The following is a 25081-nucleotide window of genomic DNA, read 5'->3' on the forward strand; positions in this document are numbered from 1 at the left end:
ATATGATGTGACGACTGCGCAAGGAATCCAGTTTATCAATTATCGTATGAGTCAGCTGTGGGAAGCATTTCACGTCCACTCTACTATATTAATCAGAAAATCCAGTGTGTGGGAGAATTAGTGAAGGATTTTACCATATTTTGTAAGCTACATGTACTTCTTACAACTAGGTTGTATATTTTATTGACTTTACCTGTCCCCGCTCTTCGAGCTCAGTTAACATGACAATTGAACATGATTTCCACTCCCAGATCATTCTCCAGAAATCCTCATTGGTATGACGCAACGGGCCCTGGCTAGCTATGTAGGAGTCCTTTTGCCGATAACCCTGCAATGAAAGAAAAAAGGAACTTAAAAATAGGCGACAAGGAGAAGATATTCGAGGAGGTCAATAATGAATATACTAGAAGGGAAATCACATAGCAGAGATGAAACAATTAATTTAAGAGTACAGTATAGGAAGGAACTGCGAGAGGAGAAAAATTAGATTACATAAGGAATTTTCCCGAAGGCCTTTTTCAGTAAAAAAAAAAAAAATAATTTAAATATGCATATTTCACTTGGAATGCTGGGAAAGTGGCAGAAACCTAACATGTTGGAATTGCCGTAGGTGATGGCAGTATTGTTTTTTTTATCTTCTAAAATTAAGTTGAGGATATGTGACTGATGAACTACAGTATAATTTAGAAGTATAATTTAGTCTGTGTGTTCTCCACAATCACAATCCCCATTTTTGGGGAATAACAATACCCTGACTCCACATATATCTGGGCAATAGTGGTGTACCCTTATCATTTCAGACACTTCTATATATTATTATTAGCAGTTATATATAAAATACCAACATATGATGCAGTGTTTATAATTATAGAAATGGGATATTTAGAGAGGAAAGCCCTGGTCAAATCTTGCAATCTATGAGAATTTGAGGTAGGTGGATATATATCATAATACTGATCCTCCTCAACTCTCACTGCAAGTTGATGGTACCCGTTCTTGCAAGCTCGCTGTCTTGGTGCTATCTTTGATTCTTGCCTCACATTTGAGTCTTGCGTCCAGTCTGTTGCCATATCCTGTTGATTACACCTTAATACACTGCCCGCATCCACCCCTTTCTTACACAAATGGTGATAAGGAGCTTGTTCACTCTCTTGTAATCTCTCACATTGATTACTGTAAATCCCTCCTAATTGGTCTCTCCCGAAACCGTACTACCTCGTTACAGTTCTTACAGGAATGCTGCTTCCAGGCTGATTTTTCTCACCTGTCGCTGCTCTCACACCTCCCCCTCTGTCAATCCTTACATTAGCTTCCTATACCCTGTAGGAGTTATAAACCTATACAGCTCTAAACAACTTTAGCCCCTGTTACATTTCCTCACTAACTCACAGGTATGCCCCTTCTCGGTCTCTCCACTTTGCCGATTACCTACTCCTGTCCTCCTCTCACTCCCTTACTGCAAACTCACACTTGCAGGAACAGCCTGCTTACCCCCCCATGAGACTCTAGCCTAGTCTTCAATAATTTAAGGATATGCTCAAAACCTCTAAAAATTTCTTCAGAAAAGCTTATGGCCTCCCAGTGTAACTTCTATTTCACAAACCGGTCTCTTGCTCTCTCCTAAAAGGCCACACTCTACTCTCAGTTTCCAGTTCTGCGACTTTCCCATCTTGTTCTTTGGTTGCTATGCCCTTTGATGACCCTCCTATTGTATTTCTATATCCCACCTCCTCTAGACTTTAAGCTCATTTGAGCAGAATCATCATCTACCTATTGTTCCTGTAGCATTTTGTAATGGTCTCATTTATTATTACATGTTCCACTTTATAATATTGTAAAGCACTGCAGAATAAGTTGGCGCTATATAAATGCCAAAAATAAATAATAATTAGGGGTTGTCCTCGGCCACTTACTAGTGAGGTGGTCTGAGCACAGTCCCTCTTACTGTCCATTCAAGAGTGAACACAACCCAAGTAACCCCTCTCCCCATACATTTTGTCTTCTTTCCCTCTTCGATATATAATGGTAAATTTTAAGTACATGGCTCAGGTTTCCATATAACTTAATATTATCATTCGAGTATTTGAGTAAATTAGATGTTCAGATACATGGAACACAGATCAGTAAACAGGCTACCGCTATCTACATGGACAAGAACAAGATAAAAGAGTAAAGATGTGGGGGGGCGGAGCCTGACTGCCAAGCAGAGCAGAAGCACACTTCATGAGCTCCTGCTATAACTTGACGAAAAAGCCATAAAAAAGCCTAAATACAGGGCTCATTTACCGATACATGGAAGCACTGGCACCCAGGGGACTCCGGGCAAGCGACATCAAACGCATTACAAGCACCGCTACCGACAATAACCCAAGAGCCCTGCTGCGGCCTACTGGCACCTGGACGGGGGAGAGGCGGCCGACCTCCCGACGCTCCGGCTCGACCGGCGAACCCGCAGCACTCTGACCCCCCCCCCGGACCGGTGGGGGATATCCCGGTCCACTCAAGGTGGAAGGATGAGCACCTCAGGGGAACCAGAGGATGAGGGCACCGCCCGACAGGGAACCCATGGCGCGTCCAAGATGGCCGCCACGTGGACTACCAAGCCCGACGAACAGGACACTCCCTGGGTGGATTTATTCGAGGCCAGGTTTAATGCCATCTGCCATAACTTCTGGCTCCGTATTGCCCAACGAGCAGCAGCTACAACCTGCCTAAACACTGTAAGGAAGCCTACCCCTAAGAAACACCCCCGCGAGCATAACAAGCGGAGGAGACGACATGAGAACGGGCCGCACCAAGACACCACGTGTAGAGCTGCCACTGCTGTCCGCCCTCGGGGCCGACCTGGGAAGACGGCCAACCGGAGAATATCTCCAAAGCACCAACCACAACGCCCGAAGCCCGACCGCCGCTGGCGGCGGCAGAACACCCGGGCTTCCAGAGGCGCCCGACAAAGGGGAGACCCGGCCCCAAGAGGCACCCGAGTCTGTGGAAAGCTGGTGCAGGCCTCTCCAGCACCCGGGGACCGGAGAGCGGCTTCTCAACAGAGGTACCATAATGCCCGCAGGGAGTGGCCCCAACTACGAGGTTCCCTCGCACCCCGCAAGGGCATCGGCTGACAGGGGACTCATCGACCTGCAGGACCCGCTCATGGACACTCCTGACCGCGAGACATAACATACCCGGACCACCGACCGCACCACTCACGTTGCAGACGAACCCTACATGTCAGCAACGGCACTATGTTGGACTAGAACTGTCATGACACAATTAAGGGCCTATTACAACCCACTGTACAGCGGTACTAGTGGTTTACAGCAGGCCTGACGTTTATATATAGATCCACTTAGACCCGCAGATCACAGCTTAGCAATCATCACTCACGCATGGTACACACGGTCACATAGCCTACTTGATTCCTATAATGTCACAATATACACATGGTCTGCCCTGGGGATGATAGCATTTAAATTGTCCAGGGCCATTGCCCCACCTCCGGTTAACCCACATATCACTGCTATATATTTCATACCTTCTGACCTATCAAGCCTGTTGACCATCATCCCTTTACCAACATGAGAATATAACACATTTTGGATAAGCAGCCTATGTACATTATGCGTCCACTACTACTTACTAATCTAACCGCATTAGCCTGCTTCAATATCTAGCTTGTTATACCCACACTATCTATACTGTTACTAGAGCAGCTTCAGTATTGCCTTGATAATTTATGCCACACAGTTATAGATATGTTAGTGATTTACTTGTTATTTTAAAAAAAGAGGCAGTCACTTCACAGAGACGGTTTCAACTGTATTGTTTTACCCCTTTTGAAATGTATCACTGTCTCCCCTTCTTTTTCTGTTCCCATATAACTTTATGCCTCAATAAAAGAAAGATTGACAAAAAAAAAGAGTAAAGATGTAATTTTTATCGTCTTGGAGTTTCCGTCTCTTATTTTACATATTTGTGACATGAAAAGGAACCCAAGTAGTCAACATTATGAGTCTATTTACCAAGATATGCTTTCATACCTGAACTGTGAAATATTTTAAGCAGCATGGGCATGCCCTCCACCGTGAAAAATGTGTATTTCATAAAGATAGAATCTTTATGTAATACTCATTAACTGTGCTGGAATTTCAGTGAAATCCCAACTCAGGCGAAAGATATACAGAAAAAGTAGGAACTACTTTGTCTCAGTATTTTTCCAATGCTTAATACTGGGTGGAGCTACCACCATCAAGAAGTGTCAATCCCCCAGCTGTTTCCAGTCACAGCTGCAGAGAATTGGCTCTATCTACAGCGAATGCCACGGTCTCGCGGGATCCTCCATAGACCTCAATGTTGTACTTTCACGCATGGCGGTGCCCTCGAGGGACAGGTTCAGGTACCTACCTCCCCCGACCACTTGACTCCCAGTGGCGATGTCAACCTTGAGGGTCTTTGCAAATTATGGAAATGTTGACAGTTCCACTTTAAAGGCAACCATACAAATGCAGACTGAACTTGCAAATTCAATCTATGGCAGCTCAGACTTCTTGAAAAATATATGATACAGCATAGAAATTAAGGCAATTTGTTTTCTCAATCTCTTCCAATTTTCTACCAAGCGTCCTTCAGCATACAGCAATATTCCCTAATTAACAGAGTATGGTACACAACAATGCAATACACACATGGGGGTCTTTTCTTTAGTTAAGTGTACGCTCACCTGCTTTCCCTATAACAAATAGCAAGCACTCCAGATAAGCATTCAGACCAAGCAAACTCTAAATAAAGACACAGAACGATGCCCATTCCCCTTGTACTAAGTAGCTCATGCCCCCTTAATACACGAGGTTCACCGATTTATGTCCTATAATGATGGCACACGTCATTCTATATTTTTGAAAGCGGAGCCATTATAGCATTGTCATAATGGTGCTCATTATTTTAGAGCCAACAATTTAAAGTCAATGTTTTTCCCCCCCCCCCAGTTACTTGCTCATGTTACTTAATGTTCATATAATCATACACTTGAAGGTAGATACAAAAAAATAAAGAATTATACAAAGAACTTTCACGATGCATTACTAATCTATCGAAAGCACAAAGATCATTTAATAATATGTCCCAACAACCATTTGGAATTTATTTCCCCTGGGAAGCGCATGATGCAGATATTTCAACATTGAACCTTTGAGCCCTTACTAGCTTCCATAGAAAAGTAACTGAGCAAACACAGGGTCGGTGACAAATCTATGGATTATCACAATACTCGTGAATCTCTCAAGCAAAACACGCCAATCAAAGCAGAAATGCGTAGTACAGGAACGCATACAGAATGCCCTTAGGGCAGTGATATTAAACCTTATGAATGTAGAGAAATTGAACAGAGAAAACGTTCACTCGGAATTGCTAAATATGTTCCACAAACTTCAAGAAAGTTAAGCGGTAGCATTTAAAAAATTTTTTTTAAAAATATACATATATATTTAGCTAATCTGAAATATTCATTGTCGTGAGAATATGCAAAAGACATGAAAACTGCAAACAAATACGAAATCAAAAAAAATAAAGCACAGGAAGGAAATAACACGGCAAATAAAACATCTCTGAGATTGGTCTTGGTGATATTTAATTAACTTGGTGAAACACAATGAGTAATAAATATTTATACCTTTCTGTGCATCATTGAACCAAAATAAGAAAAGGAATGATGTGTGCACATGCCATTAAATGCTGAAGATGCTGGTTGGACACCAATTAAAAACAGGGTCGGAGGTTATTGGATGGATTTGTTTAATTTACAGTTAAAACATGGATAACATTTAAAATGTGATCTGAGAGCATTCAATATAGATTTCATCGTACTTAGAATTCTTGTCTATGTTCACAGACTGCATTTTGAATTCTACAAGATCTAACTTCCCAACTATGCCCCCAATGGTAGGACTTTTTCCTCAAATTTCCTAATTCACAAAACATTTACAAATTAAAGGGACTCTATAGGCACACAGAAAACTTCAGCTCATTGAAGTGGTCTGGATGCAGTGTCCCTGTCCCCTTAGCCCTACAATAGTAATTATTGCAGTTATTGAGAAACTGGAATAATTACCTTGCACAGTTAACTCCACATCTAGTGGCTGATGAGCTTCTGGGTCCTTGGTGGACTTTTGATTGCCTAACTGACGTGGTGTGCATGAGGACCTTCAGCATCATCTAAAACCCCATAGGAAAGCATTGACTCAATGCTTTCCCATGAGAAAGTCCCAATGTGATCACGGCGTTCGCTGCGCATGCACATTACGTCCCCCTGTCAACTGGCTGAGCTGGAATAAGGTAAGTGAAAAAAAGGGTTTTTAACCCTTTCAGCAATGAGGATTGGCAGAGTGTAATACAGTGCAAGGAATATAACTTTGCATTGTTAGCACTAGTTTCCCTTTAATACCATTCTGAAGGTATGTTTAAGGGGGATAAAAAAAGTGTACACTTCAACTTTTTTGTTAGTGAAACAAACTAGAGAAAAGGCAGTGTTTACATTGCTCCCAAGGAACACCTCCAGTGGTCATTCCTCAGACGGTCACTAGAGGTGCTTCCTGAGTTAGTGCTTCACAGTGTGCAGCACTGACAGTCAACGTCTCCATGCTATGCTCTGCATAGAGACACTGAACTTTTCTCATAGAGCTGCTTTGATTCAATGCATCTCTGTGAGGAGTTGCTGATTGACCAAGTCAATGTTTGGCTCTACCACCTCCTTGACAATCTCAGTCAAACAAATTATTTTTCCTATGGAAAAAGCATTGTATTGGCGGAGTTCATCATCAAGCAGGTGGATCGGAGGAGATGCCAGCACTGGCAGACCTACGCAACGCTGGAAATAAAGTACAGTTTCTTACATTTTAAGGGGGGCAAGCCATCTAAATTGTGGTTTTAACACTATAGGGTCAGGAATACAAGTTTTTCTTCCTGACCCTATAGTGTTCTTCTAATCTCTGCTTAAAGGGTTACTCTAAGCACCATGACCACTTCAGTGATTCAGTGAAAGTGATCCTTGTGCCTGTAGTCTGTATCTGCAGCGTTTCACTTTGAATGCTGTACATACAGATATTGTTTTTTTTTTTCTTTTGTTTCCAGAGATGTGACTCCACGTCCAGCAGCGTCATTAGCCAGCCCAGAAGAAAGGTGAATTGTGTACAAAATGACACCAGACATCCATACCGCCCCTGTCATCCCTTTAATCCATCCTTCCTAACCTCCCTCCCCCTGTATCAAGGAAGAGTGACATCAGCCAAGGAGGATTGGGTGGAGGAGAGAACTTGGACTCCATGATGGAACAGAAGTTTTAGCGTTTCTATTTGTTTTTTTATAGAAAGAAATGCTTGACAACTCAGACAACACAGCCTCAAAGTGTTAACAAAATGCAAAAAAAGAGATAAGAAAATGAGGGAACTTACAGCAGGGTATGGCATGGTCTATCGGGAAAAATGTGGTGGCATTTGCAACTAAATTCATTTTAAACAGAATTTTTAGAAAAAAAACACACAAAAACCTTTGTAACAATCCACAGGAAAGGAGTTTATCCCTGTACCATAACAAGGGACCACATATAGCACCATATAACATACCTCGCAGCATTTCAAATAAAGAGCAGAGCTTTGATATAAATTCACACACAAAGAATATTAAAGTTTCTTTAAAAGAGGAACGTTATGAAACAAAGAGAAAGAGAGGGAAATAAGTCAATATTGGGACTGTCTCTCCTACATAGGTACACTTGGGAGTTATAAAAGGTTTTTCTATGGGAATCACTTGCTTTTCAAATCACAGTGAGTTAGGAATGTATTTATAAAAGTGACAATTCCTCCTTAATTCAATGCTTTATCAAAACAAAGCAAATGGGACTTGCAGTTAGCTCTTAAAATTGAGACGGGTATGTCCATTTTTAAATGTCCATAATTAAATGAGACGGGTATGTCCATTTAAATCTGCATTATCACTGTGACCATGGTAGCATGGTAGGTGCACACGCAAGGTTTGATAGAAACTTTAGGGCTCTCACAATGCAATAAGAGACACTTTTATTTCGAGTTCTGCGAGTTAGGCCTTAAACGTTACTCAACATTACAACCTCTAGGGTCCATGGAACACTCACCAATGGCCAGTATATATGAAATAAGCATTGTGTAACAGCTTTATTATAGGACGAACAGAATTTTTGAAAGATAAGTCATTTACAGGCACTCCCACCAGTTTTATTAGGAGGAAAAGATGCATTCACCTTGGTGGGGATGGAATATACAACCATGATGTTTGAACCAATATTACAGTTAGGAAATTAAACAACCGAGATGTTTTTTATTCTTTTATGAAATACATTTTACTTCCAGCAGCAGTAAATGCTTTATTTTCTCCAAGATAGTTGCTCACTCACCAGGAAATTGCAATCACAAGTGGCCAAACTAAGAGAATATTTGGTACAAACAAGCTGAAGTCTACGGCAGCGACGTCACCAAGAAGTAGAAATAATTATGTTGCAAAAGCAATCAATGAAAGCAACTCAGAAATATTTCACTATCGCCAATTTTGTTATTTTTTTATTTTAAAACTAAAATCTTTCATATTGCTCAAAATATCTTGATTTTATACAGCTCATAGTCAAATCTCCTTGACTCCTTGCAAAGATGTAACCTTGGGCTTCATATAGAGAGCTGTATTAGTTATAGAATGTGGATTCCCGGTAGTGAAGTGGCAGCTGAAAGGATACTTTATAACCTCCTCTCTCTTCTGCTGACCGCATCTGGTAGACTACATCTTCTATCATCCTCACCAATTCAATGATGATGAGAGTTGCAGTCACAGAGCCAGGACCCAGTGAGAAAAATGATAAAACTATCCCAGCAGTAGAACATCAAGTGTTCCCTGGACAGGGTAGGAAAGTCCTTATTTGAATCAGCTTGGTTTTTGTCCACCACAGCTGTGGGTACAACTGAAAAGTACACAGAGGGATAGGGGAGCGGAGCCTAGCACTTGAAGTGGACGGTCGCACTGCTTGTGCACCTGGTAAGGCGCTTACTGGCAGCACTCCTGACTCCTACACATGCAAAGTCTGTCACCCTAGAAGGCACTTCCACATCCTCAAGCCTAAGAAAGCCCCTGACACAGCTCCAAGAAACCTAGTCATACACTTCCAAACAATGAGGGGTACGTCATCCACGATGGCTGCTCTTTAAAGGGACTTTCCAGTTTGCATTTGAAGGCATGAACCTCTCATTTTATAATGACATCTCCGGCAGCACATTATCTTGGAGGATATCGCTGCAACCGTTCACCTCCGTATTCAGAGAACGCACGATGCAATACAACTCCGTCACCCCGTTCTCTCTTAATCACACATGGCAGCAAACCTACACAGTTCAGGATATGACCAGAGCATGTGCCCTTCTGGGAACCCTCGGCACCCCGGAAGAATATGTGCGACAAAAGAAACCCCCGCCCGCAACCCACAGATGGGATCCAAGGAACATCACCCCGTTCGTACCACATCAGGCTGAAGCAGATGCCTATGCAGCAGCAACTACATGATGACTCGCGCAACCTGCCCTACATCAACCACTTAAAAAGTTCAGGACTGTACATAGTTCACCATGCGTCCACTACTATCACCCATTAACCCTGCAATTTTTGTTTCACCCATTAAAGGGCGAAAACACTCAGCGCACCAAGGCTCAAAAGAGTTAGACCTTAAGGCTAATAAACCCACCCAGACTTCCCAGAAGAATTCATCTGAGGATTTTATAGGACTTTTCTACAGCCACTATAGCGAAGAGGCATCAACTCTAGTATTTCACCAGGCAATTACAGAGTAAAGGGATCAAGTACTGCTGGGATTTTCCAGTCTTATTTCGTCATGAAGGCCTAAATGTGGTAATTACTACACCAGAGGGAGGAGACTACTGCATTGCGTTCCTAACAACTGATGACCCCTAAAATCCTCGAACTCCGAAACCACTAAGAGTCACGGAGAAGAGATGTTTTTGTACGTTGATTGGATTGTGATATATGGAATATCATCATTTGGATCTCTGAGGATTTTACAAAGATGATGTTACAGTATTATTTGCTTGTTTTCTTAGTTTTAGATTTTTTAGTACTGTTCCTGTACTGGATGCATTTTTCATTCTACTTTTGAATACAACTTACCATTATTCCTTAGATTTATACGGAACAAGCTTTTTCTGGTTCCTATGTGTGGATACTTGCACACAGCAAGGGTATGCTAGAACAGTGACATATAATTAACTTTTTTTTTTTTTTATGTTTTGCCCATTAACTTATTTGGAAATGTGAATTTCTAATCCTGTGATGCTTGACTATTACAAATCATAACAAACTGGTCGAGAAGATAGAAAAACGAAAGACTAGCGATACTGTTAATTGTAACCGTTTTATTTATACTTAATGGTTTTTTGATGCAAATGTTAATGAGTATTTTAGATTGTACGTATTTTTGGCTAGAAGATGGGCTGGCTATATAAGCTCTCGCTAACTCTACCCCACATTTAGGCCCCTTTTGCTTTCATGGGATTGGAGAGGTTTCTAATGCCTCTGCCTTCCATGGCTTATGTTATTTTTGTAAATATTTTGTTTCTTTTTTCTTGGCTCTATTTAACCCCTTAAGGACAGAGCTTCAGAAGCTTGTCTTTCACTTAATGACAACGGCATTTTTTGCTATTTGCGTTCAACTGCAATTTGCATTTTACTAATTTATTGCACCGACACATATTATATACCGTTTTTTAAAGGACAGAAAGGGCTTTAATTTGATGTAACACATGTATATATAAATGCTTATTTATTATAAAAAAAATACAGAAATATGCAAAAAAATGAATTTTCGTGTGTTTTTTTTTACAGTTTTTGCAATAATAATGTGTACATAATTAGTGCAGGTTAAGGAAAGTAATTAAAAATAAATTCATTTAGTTGTTCTGAATTACAGAATATATAATGTGTCTGGGATTTTCAGTTTTTTTTGGTAGTTACAGGTCACAAAGCACAAGGAGTAAAATAAACTTTTTATGTGGAGCGATTTTAGAATTTGGTATGTTTGTCTTGTAAGCCTAATAGCCATAAAAGAAAACAAAATTGCCACACAAAAGTATATATTTATATAAAGTAGACACCACAGGCTATTTACCTAAGGTTGTTTTGACACTTTCTACGTAGCCATTTTACCGCCAACCTCTGCTAAATATTGGAGTAAAATTGTGTTTTTTGGGGGTTTTCGCACACAAACTTATAACAAAGAACTTCTCATGTGTATTTTGTAAATTTGGTGTGTGCTATTCCTGTACAAAGTTTTATTATGTGTTCAGTTACTTCTGCTGAGTACAACGGTACCCCCATTGTATGTCTTTGGCCCTATTTCGTGAAGCTACAGTGCCATATAGGAGACCTGTCCTTTTCAGTATTCACAGTAGAATTTTGAGAGACGGATTTAATGAGCCTATGCTTCCATTTGGGGTATTATAGTAGTTTGACTGTTCAAAAAAAACCCACAAAGGCCTACCATTTGTAAAAGTAGACACTCCAGGGTATCTCGTAAGGTGCATATTGTGCCTTAACATGCCCCCATTTTTTTACCATTACATGCCAAAGTATGTGGTAAAAAATAATTTTGTGCATATTTTACATACGGATTGCATTTTTGCTGGGCATTTTGTATATTTCATGTGTGCCACTAAGTTCAAACCCCCCAAATTATGCTCAGCTAAGTCTTCTGAGTAAAAGGACACCCCCATTGTATGTCTATGGCACTATTTCGTGAAGCTACAGTGCCATATAGGAGACCAAGCCATATCAGTTTTGACCGAACTTTGAATTTTGACGCCGGGCCTATGTGCAATTTCCAAGCATCTTTGCAGGTTTTAAGTTCAAACTACCCCACAAAGGCCTACCATTTCTTAAAGTAGACACCCCAGGGTATTTCAAAAGGCATATTTTGAACCTTAGCGTGGGATCATTTTTCCGCTAGCTTGTACCAGGTGTAGTGGTAATAAGCGTTTTTTCTGCCTTTTTGACACACAAAGTGAGTTTGCACCGTATATTTTGCAAACCTTATGTATACTACCACTGTATAATACTTCATATGTTGCTCAGCTATGTCTGCTGAGTACAAAAATACCCCCGTATGTACCTTTGCCAGGTATATGTGGACATCGGAGGGGCACATTTGGGACACAGCCATTCCATTTTTTTTCAAACTTTAAATTTTTACGCTGTGCCCATGTCCCATTTTAGAGTATTTTACCAGGCTATATAAACCAAATACCCCATAAAGCCATACCATTTCTTAAAGAAGACATCCCAGGGTATTTCAAAAGGCATATTTTGAACCTTAGCGTGGGATCATTTTTCCGCTAGCTTGTACCAGGTGTAGTGGTAATGAGCGTTATTAAATGTATTTTTTTACTTTTTAAAACTTTTTTTACTTTTTAAAACTATTTTTTAAACTTTTGTTTTGATTATTCATTTTTTTAAAGTTTCCTAAACTTTCGTAAAACTTTTTTTTACAGATTTAACATTTTTCTAAGCTTTTTTTTTACGTTAACCCCTAACTAGCAGTAAGCAGCACTAACAGTAAATTCCCCATTTTCCCATAACTCCCACCCACCCCAGCTAGCAAAATATTTAATTATACAATATTTAAATTAGTTAATTAAATAAATTTAACCCCTGAGGGTTAAAAAATAAATAAAAGTTAATCGTCAGGGGTTAAAAAAAAAATTAGAACAGTATAATACTGTGATCTGTATTTTGATCACTGTAGGCAGTGATCGACTGGCAGGGAAGGGGTTAATTTTTATTTGGACTGGGTAAAGGGTTTATTTTTTTAAATTTTTTACTTAAATGTTATTAAAACTTTTTTTTAACTTAATTTTTTAACTTTTTAAAGCGTATTTTTAAACTTTTTTTAACGTTAACCCCTAGTTAGCGTAATACTAAATCCCCCAATTCCCCACTAACTTCCACCCTCCCCAGCTAGCTAAATTTATAATTTTAAAATATTTAAATTAATTAATAAAATAAATTGAACCCCTGAGGGTTAAAAAAAAAAAAGAATTAACCCTCAGGGGTTAAAAAAAAAAATCAGATCTTGGTAAAATGTAATCCCTGCCAATTGATCACTGTAGTCAGTGATCAATTGTCAGGGAATGGGTTAATTTTTTATTAAAATGGGTAAAGGGGGGGTAAAGGGGGGGGGGATTTTAATTTTACTATATTTTCTTTCCACCAGGGGGCAGGATCACTGAAGATCCGTCTCCCTGCACTTCACACAGAACCAGGAAGTGCAGGGAGGCGGAGGTGAGTATACACAGCACATGTGCCCGCTCTGGCATGCTGTCAGAGCGGGCACATGTACTCTGACAGCCCGATCCGGTGCTCCCGGTCTGCCTCTAATGCAGAGGCAGACCGGAGCACCATTAACCCCGCGATCGCGGCGATCTGGGGTTAATTTTAACGGGTGACGGACGAGGTCCGTCACTCGTCGTTAACGCATTCCCCTGAGTGACGGACCTCGTCCGTCACTCGTCGTTAAGGGGTTAAGAGCTATTTTCCAAATGTATTATCCCTATTCTTTTTTTTTTTTCTACAATTTTCATATTACAGTGTTCATTGTACAGCGCTACAGAATGTGATGGCGCTATATAAATAATAAAATAATAATAATAATAATAATAATTAACACAGTAATGCACTAGAACAAGAAATGCAGACAACTATTGATTACGTATGGTCCTCATTTAAGACATTCCATTTCCACTCTTAGACTGGAGATACTAGTGTGTGATTGGCCTGTTGCTTTACATAAATGGTGTGTGTGTCTGTTTGATATATTGCTATGTACATTGACATGTATTGTGTTACTTTGTATCATTGAATAACCTAGTTTCTGTTTTGTAAAAATGTATAAACGTTATCTCAATAAACTAAATTTGAAATTAAGGAACCGTTTACACAAATAAATGACCAGTTCCTTTTATAGGGAATAAAAGTGAATCTACATGGTAATAGTTATTTTTAATTAAACGTTCATTCTAAGCACCATAGAAATGTATTATAATTAAAAAGATTATGGTGCATTGTGTTCTCCTGTTACTGCACGCAGTGGTTTAAAACTGCAACTATAGACTCTCCAATGAAGCATTGTATTTCCTTCTAACCATCCAGCACAATTCTTCTGCAATATTTTTGTCTTGTCTGCCCATTGCACTGCACTGCAGAATAGGTTGGTGCTATTTGGATGGTGACAATAACCAATCTAAGCTGACCATGGTGCTATGAAATACAATACTTCCATTAGAAGTATGCATTCACTAGATTTGCTTAAACACCTTTAGCAGGTTTCAAAAGAATGCAGGCCATTCAACTTTACAGAAAAGACAGGCATTCGATCAAACCGGTCAGTCAGAGAGAACATAAAACAGGACCACTCTGGTGTGTGTGTGTGTGCACGTAACGCTCTACAGTAGTGATGTACCGAACTGTTCGCCGGCGAATAGTTCCTGGCGAACATAGCGTGTTTGCGTTCGCCACGGCGGGCGAACACATGCACGGTTCGATCCGCCCCCTATTCGTCATCATTGAGTAAACTTTGACCCTGTGCCTCACAGTCAGCAGACACATTCCAGCCAATCAGCAGCAGACCCTCCTTTCCAGACCCTCCCACCTCCTGTACAGCATCCATTTTAGATTCATTCTGAAGCTGCATTCTTAGATAGAGGAGGGAAAGTGTAGCTGCTGCTCATTTGACAGGGACATTGATAGCTAGGCTAGGGTATTCAGTGTCCACTACAGTCCTGAAGGAATCATCTGATCTCTGCTGTAAGGACATCACCCCAAAAGCCCTTTTTAGGGCTAGAACATCAGTCTGCTTTTTTTTGCTTTTTTCTGTGTAATGCCTGCCTGCCAGCTTCAAACAGTTGCCTGCCTGCCAGCTTCTGTGTCAGGCTCACAGTGGATACTGTGCCCACTTGCCCAGTGCCACCACTCATATCTGGTGTCACAATAGCTTAAGCTTGCATTTAAAAACAAAAAAATGTTTTCACTGTAATAGATTGAATAGCAGTTAGTTGTCTGCAAGCGTCTGGGTGTAAGGCCTTCAGCGTGTACTCTGCCAATCTCTGCCATTGTACTTTGCCACTCATATCTGGTGTCACAATAGCGTGCCTTTAAAAAGAAAAAAAGTTTTTAACTGTAAGCTAATAGCAGTAAGTGTCCTTAAAGCAGGTGTCAGGCCTTCAGCATGTACTCTGCCAACCTCTGCAAGTGCACTTTGACACTCATATCTGGTGTCACTAGAGCGTGCCTTTAAAAAGAAAAAAAGTTTTTCACTGTAAGCTAATAGCAGGCCTTGTCCTTCAAGCAGGTGTCAGGCCTTCAGCGTGTACTCTGCCAACCTCTGCAAGTGCACATTGCCTCTCATATCTTGTGTCACTATAGCGTGTATTTAAAACCAAAAAACATTTTCCACTGTTATAGATTGAATAGCAGTTACTTGTCTTCAAGTGGGTGTCAGGCCTACAGCGTGTACTCTGCCAACCTCTGCCAGTGCACATTGACACTCATATCTGGTCTCACAGTAGTTTGCACGCATAGTACCACTAATCCCAAAAAAATGACAGGCAGAGGCAGGCCACCCCGCAGGGGCCATCGTGGTCGTGGTGCTGTGATTCCCTTTTGCCCTAGAATAATGCCCAGTTTTCAGAGGCCACGTACCCTGAACTTGAAAAGTTCTGAGGACATAGTTGACTGGCTAACACAGGACACCCAATCTTCTACAGCTTCCGCTCGGAACCTTGACGCACAATCCTCCTCCAGCTTAGCTTCGGGCACCTCACAAGATACCACTCACCCGCCTGCCGCCACCACCAACACTAGCACCACAGCCGTTTCACTTGGTATGTCAAAGGAGTTATTTACACATCCGTTTGAAGAAATGAGTGATGCGCAACCATTATTGCCAGAGGATGTAGATAACAGGGATATGTCTCAGGCAGGCAGCATTACACACATGGACGTACGGTGTGATGATGATGATGTTGTACCCGCTGCTGCTTCCTTTGCTGAGTTGTCAGACACAAGTGAAGTGGTTGATGATGATGATGCGTCCATGGATGTCCCGCTCGGCAAGAAGAAGAACAGGGCGAAAGTTCAGATGGGGAGACAAAGAGGAGGAGGAGGAGACGAGTTGGAAGCAGGGGGAGGTTGTCGCAAGGAGCTAGTGGCAAAGTCAGACAGCATGCATCGGCACCCGGGGTCAGCCCGACAGCACGCCAATCAACGCATGCTGTGTCCACCACCAGAATGCCGTCATTGCAGAGCTCAGCAGTGTGGCATTTTATTTCTGTGTCTGCCTCTGACAACAGCGATGCCATTTGCAACCTGTGCCAAAAGAAACTGAGTTGTGGGAAGTCCAACACCCACCTAGGTACAACTGCTTTGCGTAGGCACATGATCGCACATCACAAAACGCCTATGGGATCAACACATGAGTACAAGCAGCACACAAACTCAAAGCCGCCATCCTCCTCCTGGTCCAGCATCTTCAGCCACGTCAACCACTGCTGTCCTCCTTGCCCCCTCTCAACCATCCGCCACTCCATCTCTCGCCTTGAGCAGTTCCCGCTCATCTGCCCACAGTCAGGTGTCTGTCAAGGACATGTTTGAGCGTAAGAAGCCAATGTCAGAAAGTCACCCCCTTGCCCATCGTCTGACAGCTGGCTTGTCTGAACTATTAGCCCGCCAGCTTTTACCATACAAGCTGGTGGAGTCTGAGGCGTTCAAAAAAATTGTGGCTATTGGGATACCGCAGTGGAAGGTACCCGGACGAAATATCTTTGCACAAAAGGCAATCCCCAACCTGTACTCGATTGTGCAAAAGGAAGTAATGGCATGTCTGGCACACAGTGTTGGGGCAAGGGTCCTTCTGACCACTGATACCTGGTCTGCAAAGCATGGTCAGGGCAGGTATATCACCTACACTGCGCATTGGGAAAACCTGCTGACGGCTGCCAAGCATGGAATGCGTGGCTCTGCAGAGGAGTTGGTGACACCGCCACGACTTGCAGGCAGGCCTGCGGCCACCTCCTCTACTCCTCCTACTCCATCCTCTTCCATAACCTCCTTGGCTGAGTCCTCTTCTGCTGCTGCGTCTTGCTCCACATCAACGGCACCCCCCCAGCTCCCCAGGTACTATTCCACATCCCGGATACGGCAGTGTCACGCCGTCTTGGGTTTGACTTGCTTGAAAGCAGAGAGTCACACCAGACAAGCACTCCTGTCCGCCCTGAACGCACAGGTGGAAAAGTGGCTGACTCCGCAGCAACTGGATATAGGCAAAGTGGTTTGTGACAACGGAACAAATTTGTTGGCGGCATTGAAGTTGGGCAAGTTGACACATGTGCCGTGCATGGCACATGTGTGTAATCTGATCGTACAACGCTTTGTGCATAAGTACACAGGTTTACAGGACATCCTGAAGCAGGCCAGGAAGGTGTGTGGCCATTTCAGGCGTTCCTACACGGCCATGGCGCACTTTGCAGATATCCAGCGGCGAAACAACATGCCAGTGAGGCGCTTGATTTGCGACAGCCCAACACGTTGGAATTCAACACTCCTAATGTTCGACTGCCTGCTCCAACAAGAAAAAACCATTAATGAATATTTGTATGACCGGGGTGCTAGGACAGCCTCTGGGGAGCTAGGAATTTTTTTGCCACGTTACTGAACGCTCATGCGCAATGCCTGTAGGTTCATACATCCTTTTGAGGAGGTGACAAACCTAGTTGCACCGAAGGCACCATCAGCGACATCATACCATTTGTTTTCTTCCTGGAGCGTGCCCTGCGAAGAGTGCTGGATCAGGCCATAGATGAGCGTGAAGAGGAAGAGTTGTGGTCACCATCACCACCAGAAACAGCCTTATCAGCATCGCTTGCTGGACCTGTGGCAACGCTGGAAGAGGATTGTGAGGAAGAGGAGTCAGAGGAGGAATGTGGCTTTGAGGAGGAGGAGGAAGACCAACCACAACAAGCATCCCAGGGTGCTCGTTGTCACCTATCTGGTACCCGTGGTGTTGTACGTGGCTGGGGGGGAAGAACATCCCTTCATTGAGATCACTGAGGAGGAGGAACGGGAAATGAGTAGCTCGGCATCCAACCTTGTGCAAATGGGGTCTTTCATGCTGTCGTGCCTGTTGAGGGACCCTCGTATAAAAAGGCTGAAGGAGAAGGACCTGTACTGGGTGTCCACGCTACTAGACCCCCGGTATAAGCAGAAAGTGGCGGAAATTTTACCAAATTACAACAAGTCGGAAAGGATGCAGCATTTGCAAAATAAATTAAAAAGTGTGCTTTACACAGCGTATAAGGGTGATGTCACAGCACAACGGGAATCTAACAGGGGAAGAGGTGAAAGTCATCCTCCTCCTCCCACGACCACGCCGGCAAGGACAGGACGCTTTAAAGACGTGTTGTTGATGGAGGACATGCGGAGCTTTTTAAGTCATACGCATCGCCACAGCCCTTCGGGATCCACCCTCAGAGAACAACTCGACCGACAGGTAGCAGACTACCTCGCCTTAACTGCAGATATCGACACGCTGAGGAGCGATGAACCCCTTGACTACTGGGTGTGCAGGCTTGACCTGTGGCCTGAGCTATCCCAATTTGCGATTGAACTTCTGGCCTGCCCCGCTTCAAGTGTCCTGTCAGAAAGGACCTTCAGTGCAGCAGGAGGTATTGTCACTGAGAAGAGAGGTCGCCTAGGTCAAAAAAGTCTAGATTACCTCACCTTTATTAAGATGAATGAGGGATGGATCCCGAAGGGACTGAGAGTGGGCGATACTTTCGACTAAAAAAGGCCTGATGAGATGAGCTGCCTTGGGCTAAAAATGGTCCACACGCTGCTGTATTTTAGCTCTGAATGCCGGTTGACTTGCGTGACTTATCCGCCGTTCAAGCCGCAATGTTTTAGGGCACTTTCTGCCTGGGAAACAAACAAATTGTTATGGCCGCTGCTACAGCAGCGGCTGCAACAATACCTAATTTTTCAGGCATGTGTACATGCCTAATTTTTCGGCCCTCTGGTGCTGCACTGTGGCTTCAAACCCCCCCCCCAAAAAAGGCACATAACAGGGATTAAACTGATAGGAATAGTACTACTTAACACACCACTCCTATCTGGTGGCACATTAGATTGCACGCGCAGTGCCCCAAATTTGAAGTAGGAGGACCGACAAAGCATCTTTTTCCATCTCCCGCTTCCTAAAATCGATGCCATATACACGTCCCCTGATAAGGAGCCAGCTCGTTATTCTCTTTTTCACTTCACTAGGGACACTTTACTGCACTATGGGCACTTAGACCCACTCTTTGTCTTGCACAGTGTTATTCCTAGCCAGCATCTGTGATGGGAAATCAGGCAGTCATCTAAACGTTTAGATTGAGCTTTAGCTTAGAACACCCTTGAAGGTGTTTAAGGAGATTAGGGCTAGTTTAGAGGATTCTTCTTAGACCTCTCTGAGTCTTTATAGCCCTTCTACCTATCCAGCATTTCTGGAAAGTAGCTAAGAGAAAGGGTGGCTGTGTGTCTGTGATACATTTAACTTTATATCACCTTATTGACACTTTATCACTCCGGTCTCCATACTCTCTGCCTATACCCATCTATTTAGAGGGAATTTCCTTGCCCCTGCCAATATTATATAATAGGTAATAGTATTACCATTATTACACAATTAGCCACTATAGAGGAATGAGTATAGTATCCCTCTGTTTTTTATAAATGATACAATAAAGACTTTTGTCCATTACTCAATTTACTTTAACAAAGGGTACTAACCACGATATTAGGAAGCATTACTCTGCTTTCCCTTTCTCCCTCTATTATACACCTATGCTCACACCTCACCCCTCTGCCAGTCCTTACATTGGCTTCCTGTATGCTATAGGAGTCAATTCAAGGTACTAACTCACACCTATAAAGCACTGAACAACTCTAGCCCCTCTTATATCTCCTCACAGATCCATAGGTATGTCCCTTCTCGGTCTCTCCGTTCTGCCCATGACCATCTGCTGTCCGTTGTCCGCACTCGTACGGCCAACTCGCGCTTGCAGGACTTCTCACGGGCGGCTCCCTTCCTGTGGAATAGCCTGCCTACCGCCATCAGACTCTCCCCTAGTCTTGCATCTTTTAAGAAGTGCCTTAAAACCCATCTCTTTAGGAAAGCTTATGGCCTCCAAGACTAACCCTTACCTCACATACCTGTCTCTTGCCCTCTCCTAAAGGGCAGCCCACCTTATTTGATTGTAAATTCCTGTCCTAATGTGTTTTACACCCCACCTCCTATAGAATGTAAGCTCGTTTGAGCAGGGTCCTCTTCAACCTATTGTTCCTGTAAGTTTATTTGTAATTGTCCTATTTATAGTTAAATCCCCCTCTCATAATATTGTAAAGCGCTACGGAATCTGTTGGCGCTATATAAATGGCAATAATAAATAAAATAGGATTTGTAGGTATCACTTTATTATAGTTGTCTAACCTTTTCCTATGCCAGTTTTAGATCTCCTTCTTGGGAGATTTTTTCTTTTTCAGTTTATTAGCATACTTTCGGGGACCCTTGGTGTTGTACGTGGCTGGGTGGAGGAAGAGACCTTCAATGACATCAGTGAGGACAAGGAACGGACATGGCTAGCTTGGTATCCAACCTTGTGCAAATGGGGAGATTGCGGTTGTGCAAATGGACTGTTTGCGGTGCGTTAAACGGGGAGTTTGGTCTGTCATTGTGAAGCGGGCGTAACCCTTACACTACCTGAACGATACAACATCATACAGTAGGTCCCCCCCCCTCATTATTTTTATGGCCCCCACCCACCACTCACGGGTGGGGGCGGGCGGGAGGATAGTAGGTCCCCCCCCATTGTGATATATGGCCCCCACCCACCGCGCAGGGGTGGGGGCCGGAGGAGAGGACAGTAGCCCTCCTTATCCTTATTTACTGAATATTCCCCTGTATAACAATGTTTGGCATTTAGTGAATATTCCCTATTCTGCTCTGTGTCAGTGTGTATCATGGTCTCTGAGGACAGGTGTCAATCCATATCTGCCAAGTGACCATATGTAGGGGGAACAGTCCCTATTCTGCTCTGTGTCAGTGTGTATCAGGGATCCTTAGGATAGGTGTCAATCCATATCTGCCAAGTGACTCTATGTAGGGGGAAGAGTCCCTATTCTGCTCTGTGTCAGTGTGTATCAGGGATCCTTAGGATAGGTGTAAATCCATATCTGCCAAGTGACCCTATGTAGGGGGAACAGTCCCTATTCTGCTCTGTGTCAGTGTGTATCAGGGGCTCTGAGGAACGGTGTCAATCCATATGTCAAGGTGTCAATATGTCATATGTCAGGTGTCAATCCATATCCATTGTGATTTAGGAATGTTAGGTGATTTCTGCCCTTTATGGATTAAAACCAGACTCTGCATCAACTGTGTAATTTTCCATGGGAGTTTTGCCATGGATCCCCCTCCGGCATGCCACAGTCCAGGTGTTAGTCCCCTTGAAACAACTTTTCCATCACTATTGTGGCCAGAAAGAGCCCCTGTGGGTTTTAAAATTCGCCTGCCCATTGAAGTCAATGGCGGTTCGCCCGGTTCGCTGGTTGCGCACGTTTGGGGAAGTTTGCGTCTGCCGTTCGCGAACCGAAAATTTTGTGTTCGCGACATCACTACTCTACAGATGACAGAGCACACAGCATGTACAGTACATATACCATGGCAATAGAATACACTCAGACATAGGTCAACCACTATTAGACTCACAGTTTTAAAACATTGAATCATTTTCGGGTATCAGATCTGCAGTGCGTGTTGTTTTTGATTAAATAAATATGGAGTGCTGATCATTTTATAACATTATTATATTATCCTTTAGTATAGGCTGAAGTAGAACAAGCTGGTAACATCCACAGTTACAGATCAGTAAGGATAGAACAGCAGATCGGAAAACAGAAACCTGTACAATACAAAGAACTTACATCAATGAAGGAAGCGTTCACATAGTCTGTGTTCTCTTCGCCTCGTTTCACTGGAATGATTACTCTGTTAAACTCATCTGCAGAAAGGACAAAGGGAAGTAATAGAGTTCACTAGTTTGGAAAACATAGGAAGTGATAGTGAGAGAAAAAAAAAAAGAAACAAAATAGGCAAAGTGTATTATTCCCAACAGGAAGATTGGCGGCAGGTAATGAAACTGAACAAAAATCTGCACACCAGTAAAGCCATAAGACTTGCTTTTCCCACAGAAATCACAAAATTTGCAGTGATGTTCTACAGCCAAGGATTCCGGGTGAGCATATGCAAATTAGTTTAACAAAGAATCACATTTTGGCCTCATTTCATTTTAAACATGGATTCCTTTTAGTCTGTGTTTGCTGTACAGCCGCTTGGAGGAAGTAACAGCCTCGGCCACTCCTCCCAGCTATCAGAGAGAGCAGCGCGGGAGGAAGGAGAGGGAGTCTGACACCCTTCAGGCTGAGCCACCACTGGACCCTAGGGAAGTCAAAATATTTTGCATATGTCTGTGCCTGACTCTGTCTGCCTGTGTGTGTGTGTGTGTGTGTACGTGCATGTCTGCATGTGTGGGGAGGGAACGTATAGGAGGGAGAGGATAGAGGTATCTGGGGGGGCAGGGAGGATAGAGGTATGGTAGCAGGAGGATAGAGGTATGGGGGTGGAGGGGGACGTATGGAGTGGGAGTATAGACGCAAAGGGAATGGCGGGGGGTTGACGAATGGGATGAGCCCCAGGGCAACTTTCGCACAGAGGTCCCGTGGTTTCTAGTTACGCCTCTGACTGCAAATTTGTGATTTCTGTGGGAAAAGCAAGTCTTATGGCTTGATTGGTGTGCAGATTTTTGTTTAACATTGTTTTAACTATCCACAGACTTCAGTTGGAAGGGGTTTTCAATCACAATTTTTTTTCCCCACCATAACCTATTTGGTTTTTGCTTCCCAATGAAACGGAAGATAGATACATAGATAGATAGATACATAGATAGATAGATACATACATAGATAGATACATACATAGATAGATAGATACATAGATAGACAGATAGATACATAGATAGACAGATAGATACATAGATAGACAGATATATACATAGATAGACAGATATATACATAGATAGACAGATATATACATAGATAGACAGATATATACATAGATAGACAGATAGATACATAGATAGATACATAGATAGATACATAGATAGATAGATACATACATAGATACATACATAGATACATACATACATAGATACATACATACATAGATACATACATACATAGATACATACATACATACATAGATACATACATACATAGATACATACATACATAGATAGATAGATACATAGATAGATAGATACATAGATAGATAGATACATAGATAGATAGATACATACATAGATACATACATAGATACATACATAGATACATACATACATAGATAGATAGATAGATAGATAGATAGATACATACATAAATAGATAAAGAGAGTTTCTTTCTACCAATCTACAATTTCATTCGAGAGAGCGAAAAGGTAAAAAGACAAAATTCAAAATAAATGTTTTATGTTTAGCTCACGCAGTAAGCAGCCTTGCTATGTGGTAGTTAGTTCAGAATTCAATGTGACCAGGATTTAAGGGATGATTGCTTCAATTTAATATGGACTTATTTTTTCTTTCTGAAGGATAATGAGTGTTAAGCTGGTGCACAGGTTCTTTCCAACCAGGACACCTGCAGTAGCCCTTACAATCCATTAACGGCATGGCAAGGTTTGTATATAGCAACGATAGGAAACAAATTGGCCAAGGATGCATTTAAGCACCAAGTAAACTACAAGCTTATTGTAGTGGTTATGATGCTAAGGATGAAGTCTCTGCATTTATTTTTGTTTTAAAGTGATATTACAGGCACCACATCAAGTTAAGGAAGTTCAATTAAGAAATTTTGGTGTACAGATCTCCCTGCTCAATTCTCTACCATTTAGGTTTTAAATAATTGTGTCTATACAGCCCTAGTCACACCTCTCTGCATGTGACTTGCACAGTTTTCCTAAACACTTCCTGGAAAGGAATTTCTTATCTCCTGCTCTGTTAATAGCCTTCTAGAGCCTTTTAGGTATGATTAAAGTTAATTTTACAGAGCAGGAAATAAAAAATTATAAAGCAAGGTAACATCTGATTGAAAATGAAATCATGATTTTTCCATGCAGGCTGTGTCTAGGGCTGCATAAACAGAAATAGAAGTAGTTGAACTCCTAAATGGCAGATAATTGAGCAGTGGAACAGCCAAAACCGCTTCATTAAGCTAAAGTTGTTTTGATGCCTATAGTGTCCCTATAATCTTTATTAAGAAGGTACTACAAAACCAGAAGGGTTCTCTAGCCTTGCTACTTGAGAATAAATAAGTTAAATACAGGAGTACAATCTCTATATGAGAGTTCTCACAATGCAATCCCCATTACTCCTTGTTACAAGAGACTCACAGGGAATGATCTGCAGGACTCTGTTCTTCTTCATGTTGGCTGGTAGGTTGCCCGTTCTCATTTTGTCATTCTGGATTTTGATAGAAGTCAACTTCTGAAATAAGGTACAAACAAAAATAAAATCTCAGCTTGAAAAATACCGTTGAGAACATTAACAAGAAAAAAGTGTTGATATCTGATTTTTACAAAAAAAAGACATGATGATAATGTTCATGCCTGTTCAAAAAATATATTTTTATTAATATTGGAACACCTACCTATATTTAATACAACATTTGAACATTTTCCCTTATATTGCACTTCTGTGTTGGGTCTTCCTCAGAGTAATGGTAAATAGACACACCGATTAATGCTTTGATTTTATATTTTTGTATATGACCTATTATTCCTAGTTAAACTTTTAAAATGTTTCTTTTTTTTTTTTTACTATTAAAATAAAAAAAAAATAATAAAAATAACAAATTAAATTTATATATTAAAATA

The 25081-nt window shown here is 42.0% G+C and overlaps 1 protein-coding gene across 2 annotated transcripts in view; it reads right to left on the bottom strand.

The window, feature by feature from the left end:
- Window positions 1–25081, bottom strand: part of PTPRA (protein tyrosine phosphatase receptor type A) — a 171294-nt gene that overhangs the window by 6203 nt on the left and 140010 nt on the right. For both annotated transcript variants that reach the window (XM_063457602.1, XM_063457603.1), the window contains 3 exons: window positions 24599–24692; window positions 22084–22160; window positions 194–328 (listed from right to left, as the gene is read on the bottom strand). In XM_063457602.1, the coding sequence (XP_063313672.1) occupies window positions 194–328; window positions 22084–22160; window positions 24599–24692 (306 nt within the window). The remainder of the gene's footprint in view (window positions 1–193; window positions 329–22083; window positions 22161–24598; window positions 24693–25081) is intronic.

The sequence above is a fragment of the Pelobates fuscus genome, chromosome 6 (assembly GCF_036172605.1).
Source record: "Pelobates fuscus isolate aPelFus1 chromosome 6, aPelFus1.pri, whole genome shotgun sequence".
Taxonomy (NCBI): domain Eukaryota; kingdom Metazoa; phylum Chordata; class Amphibia; order Anura; family Pelobatidae; genus Pelobates; species Pelobates fuscus.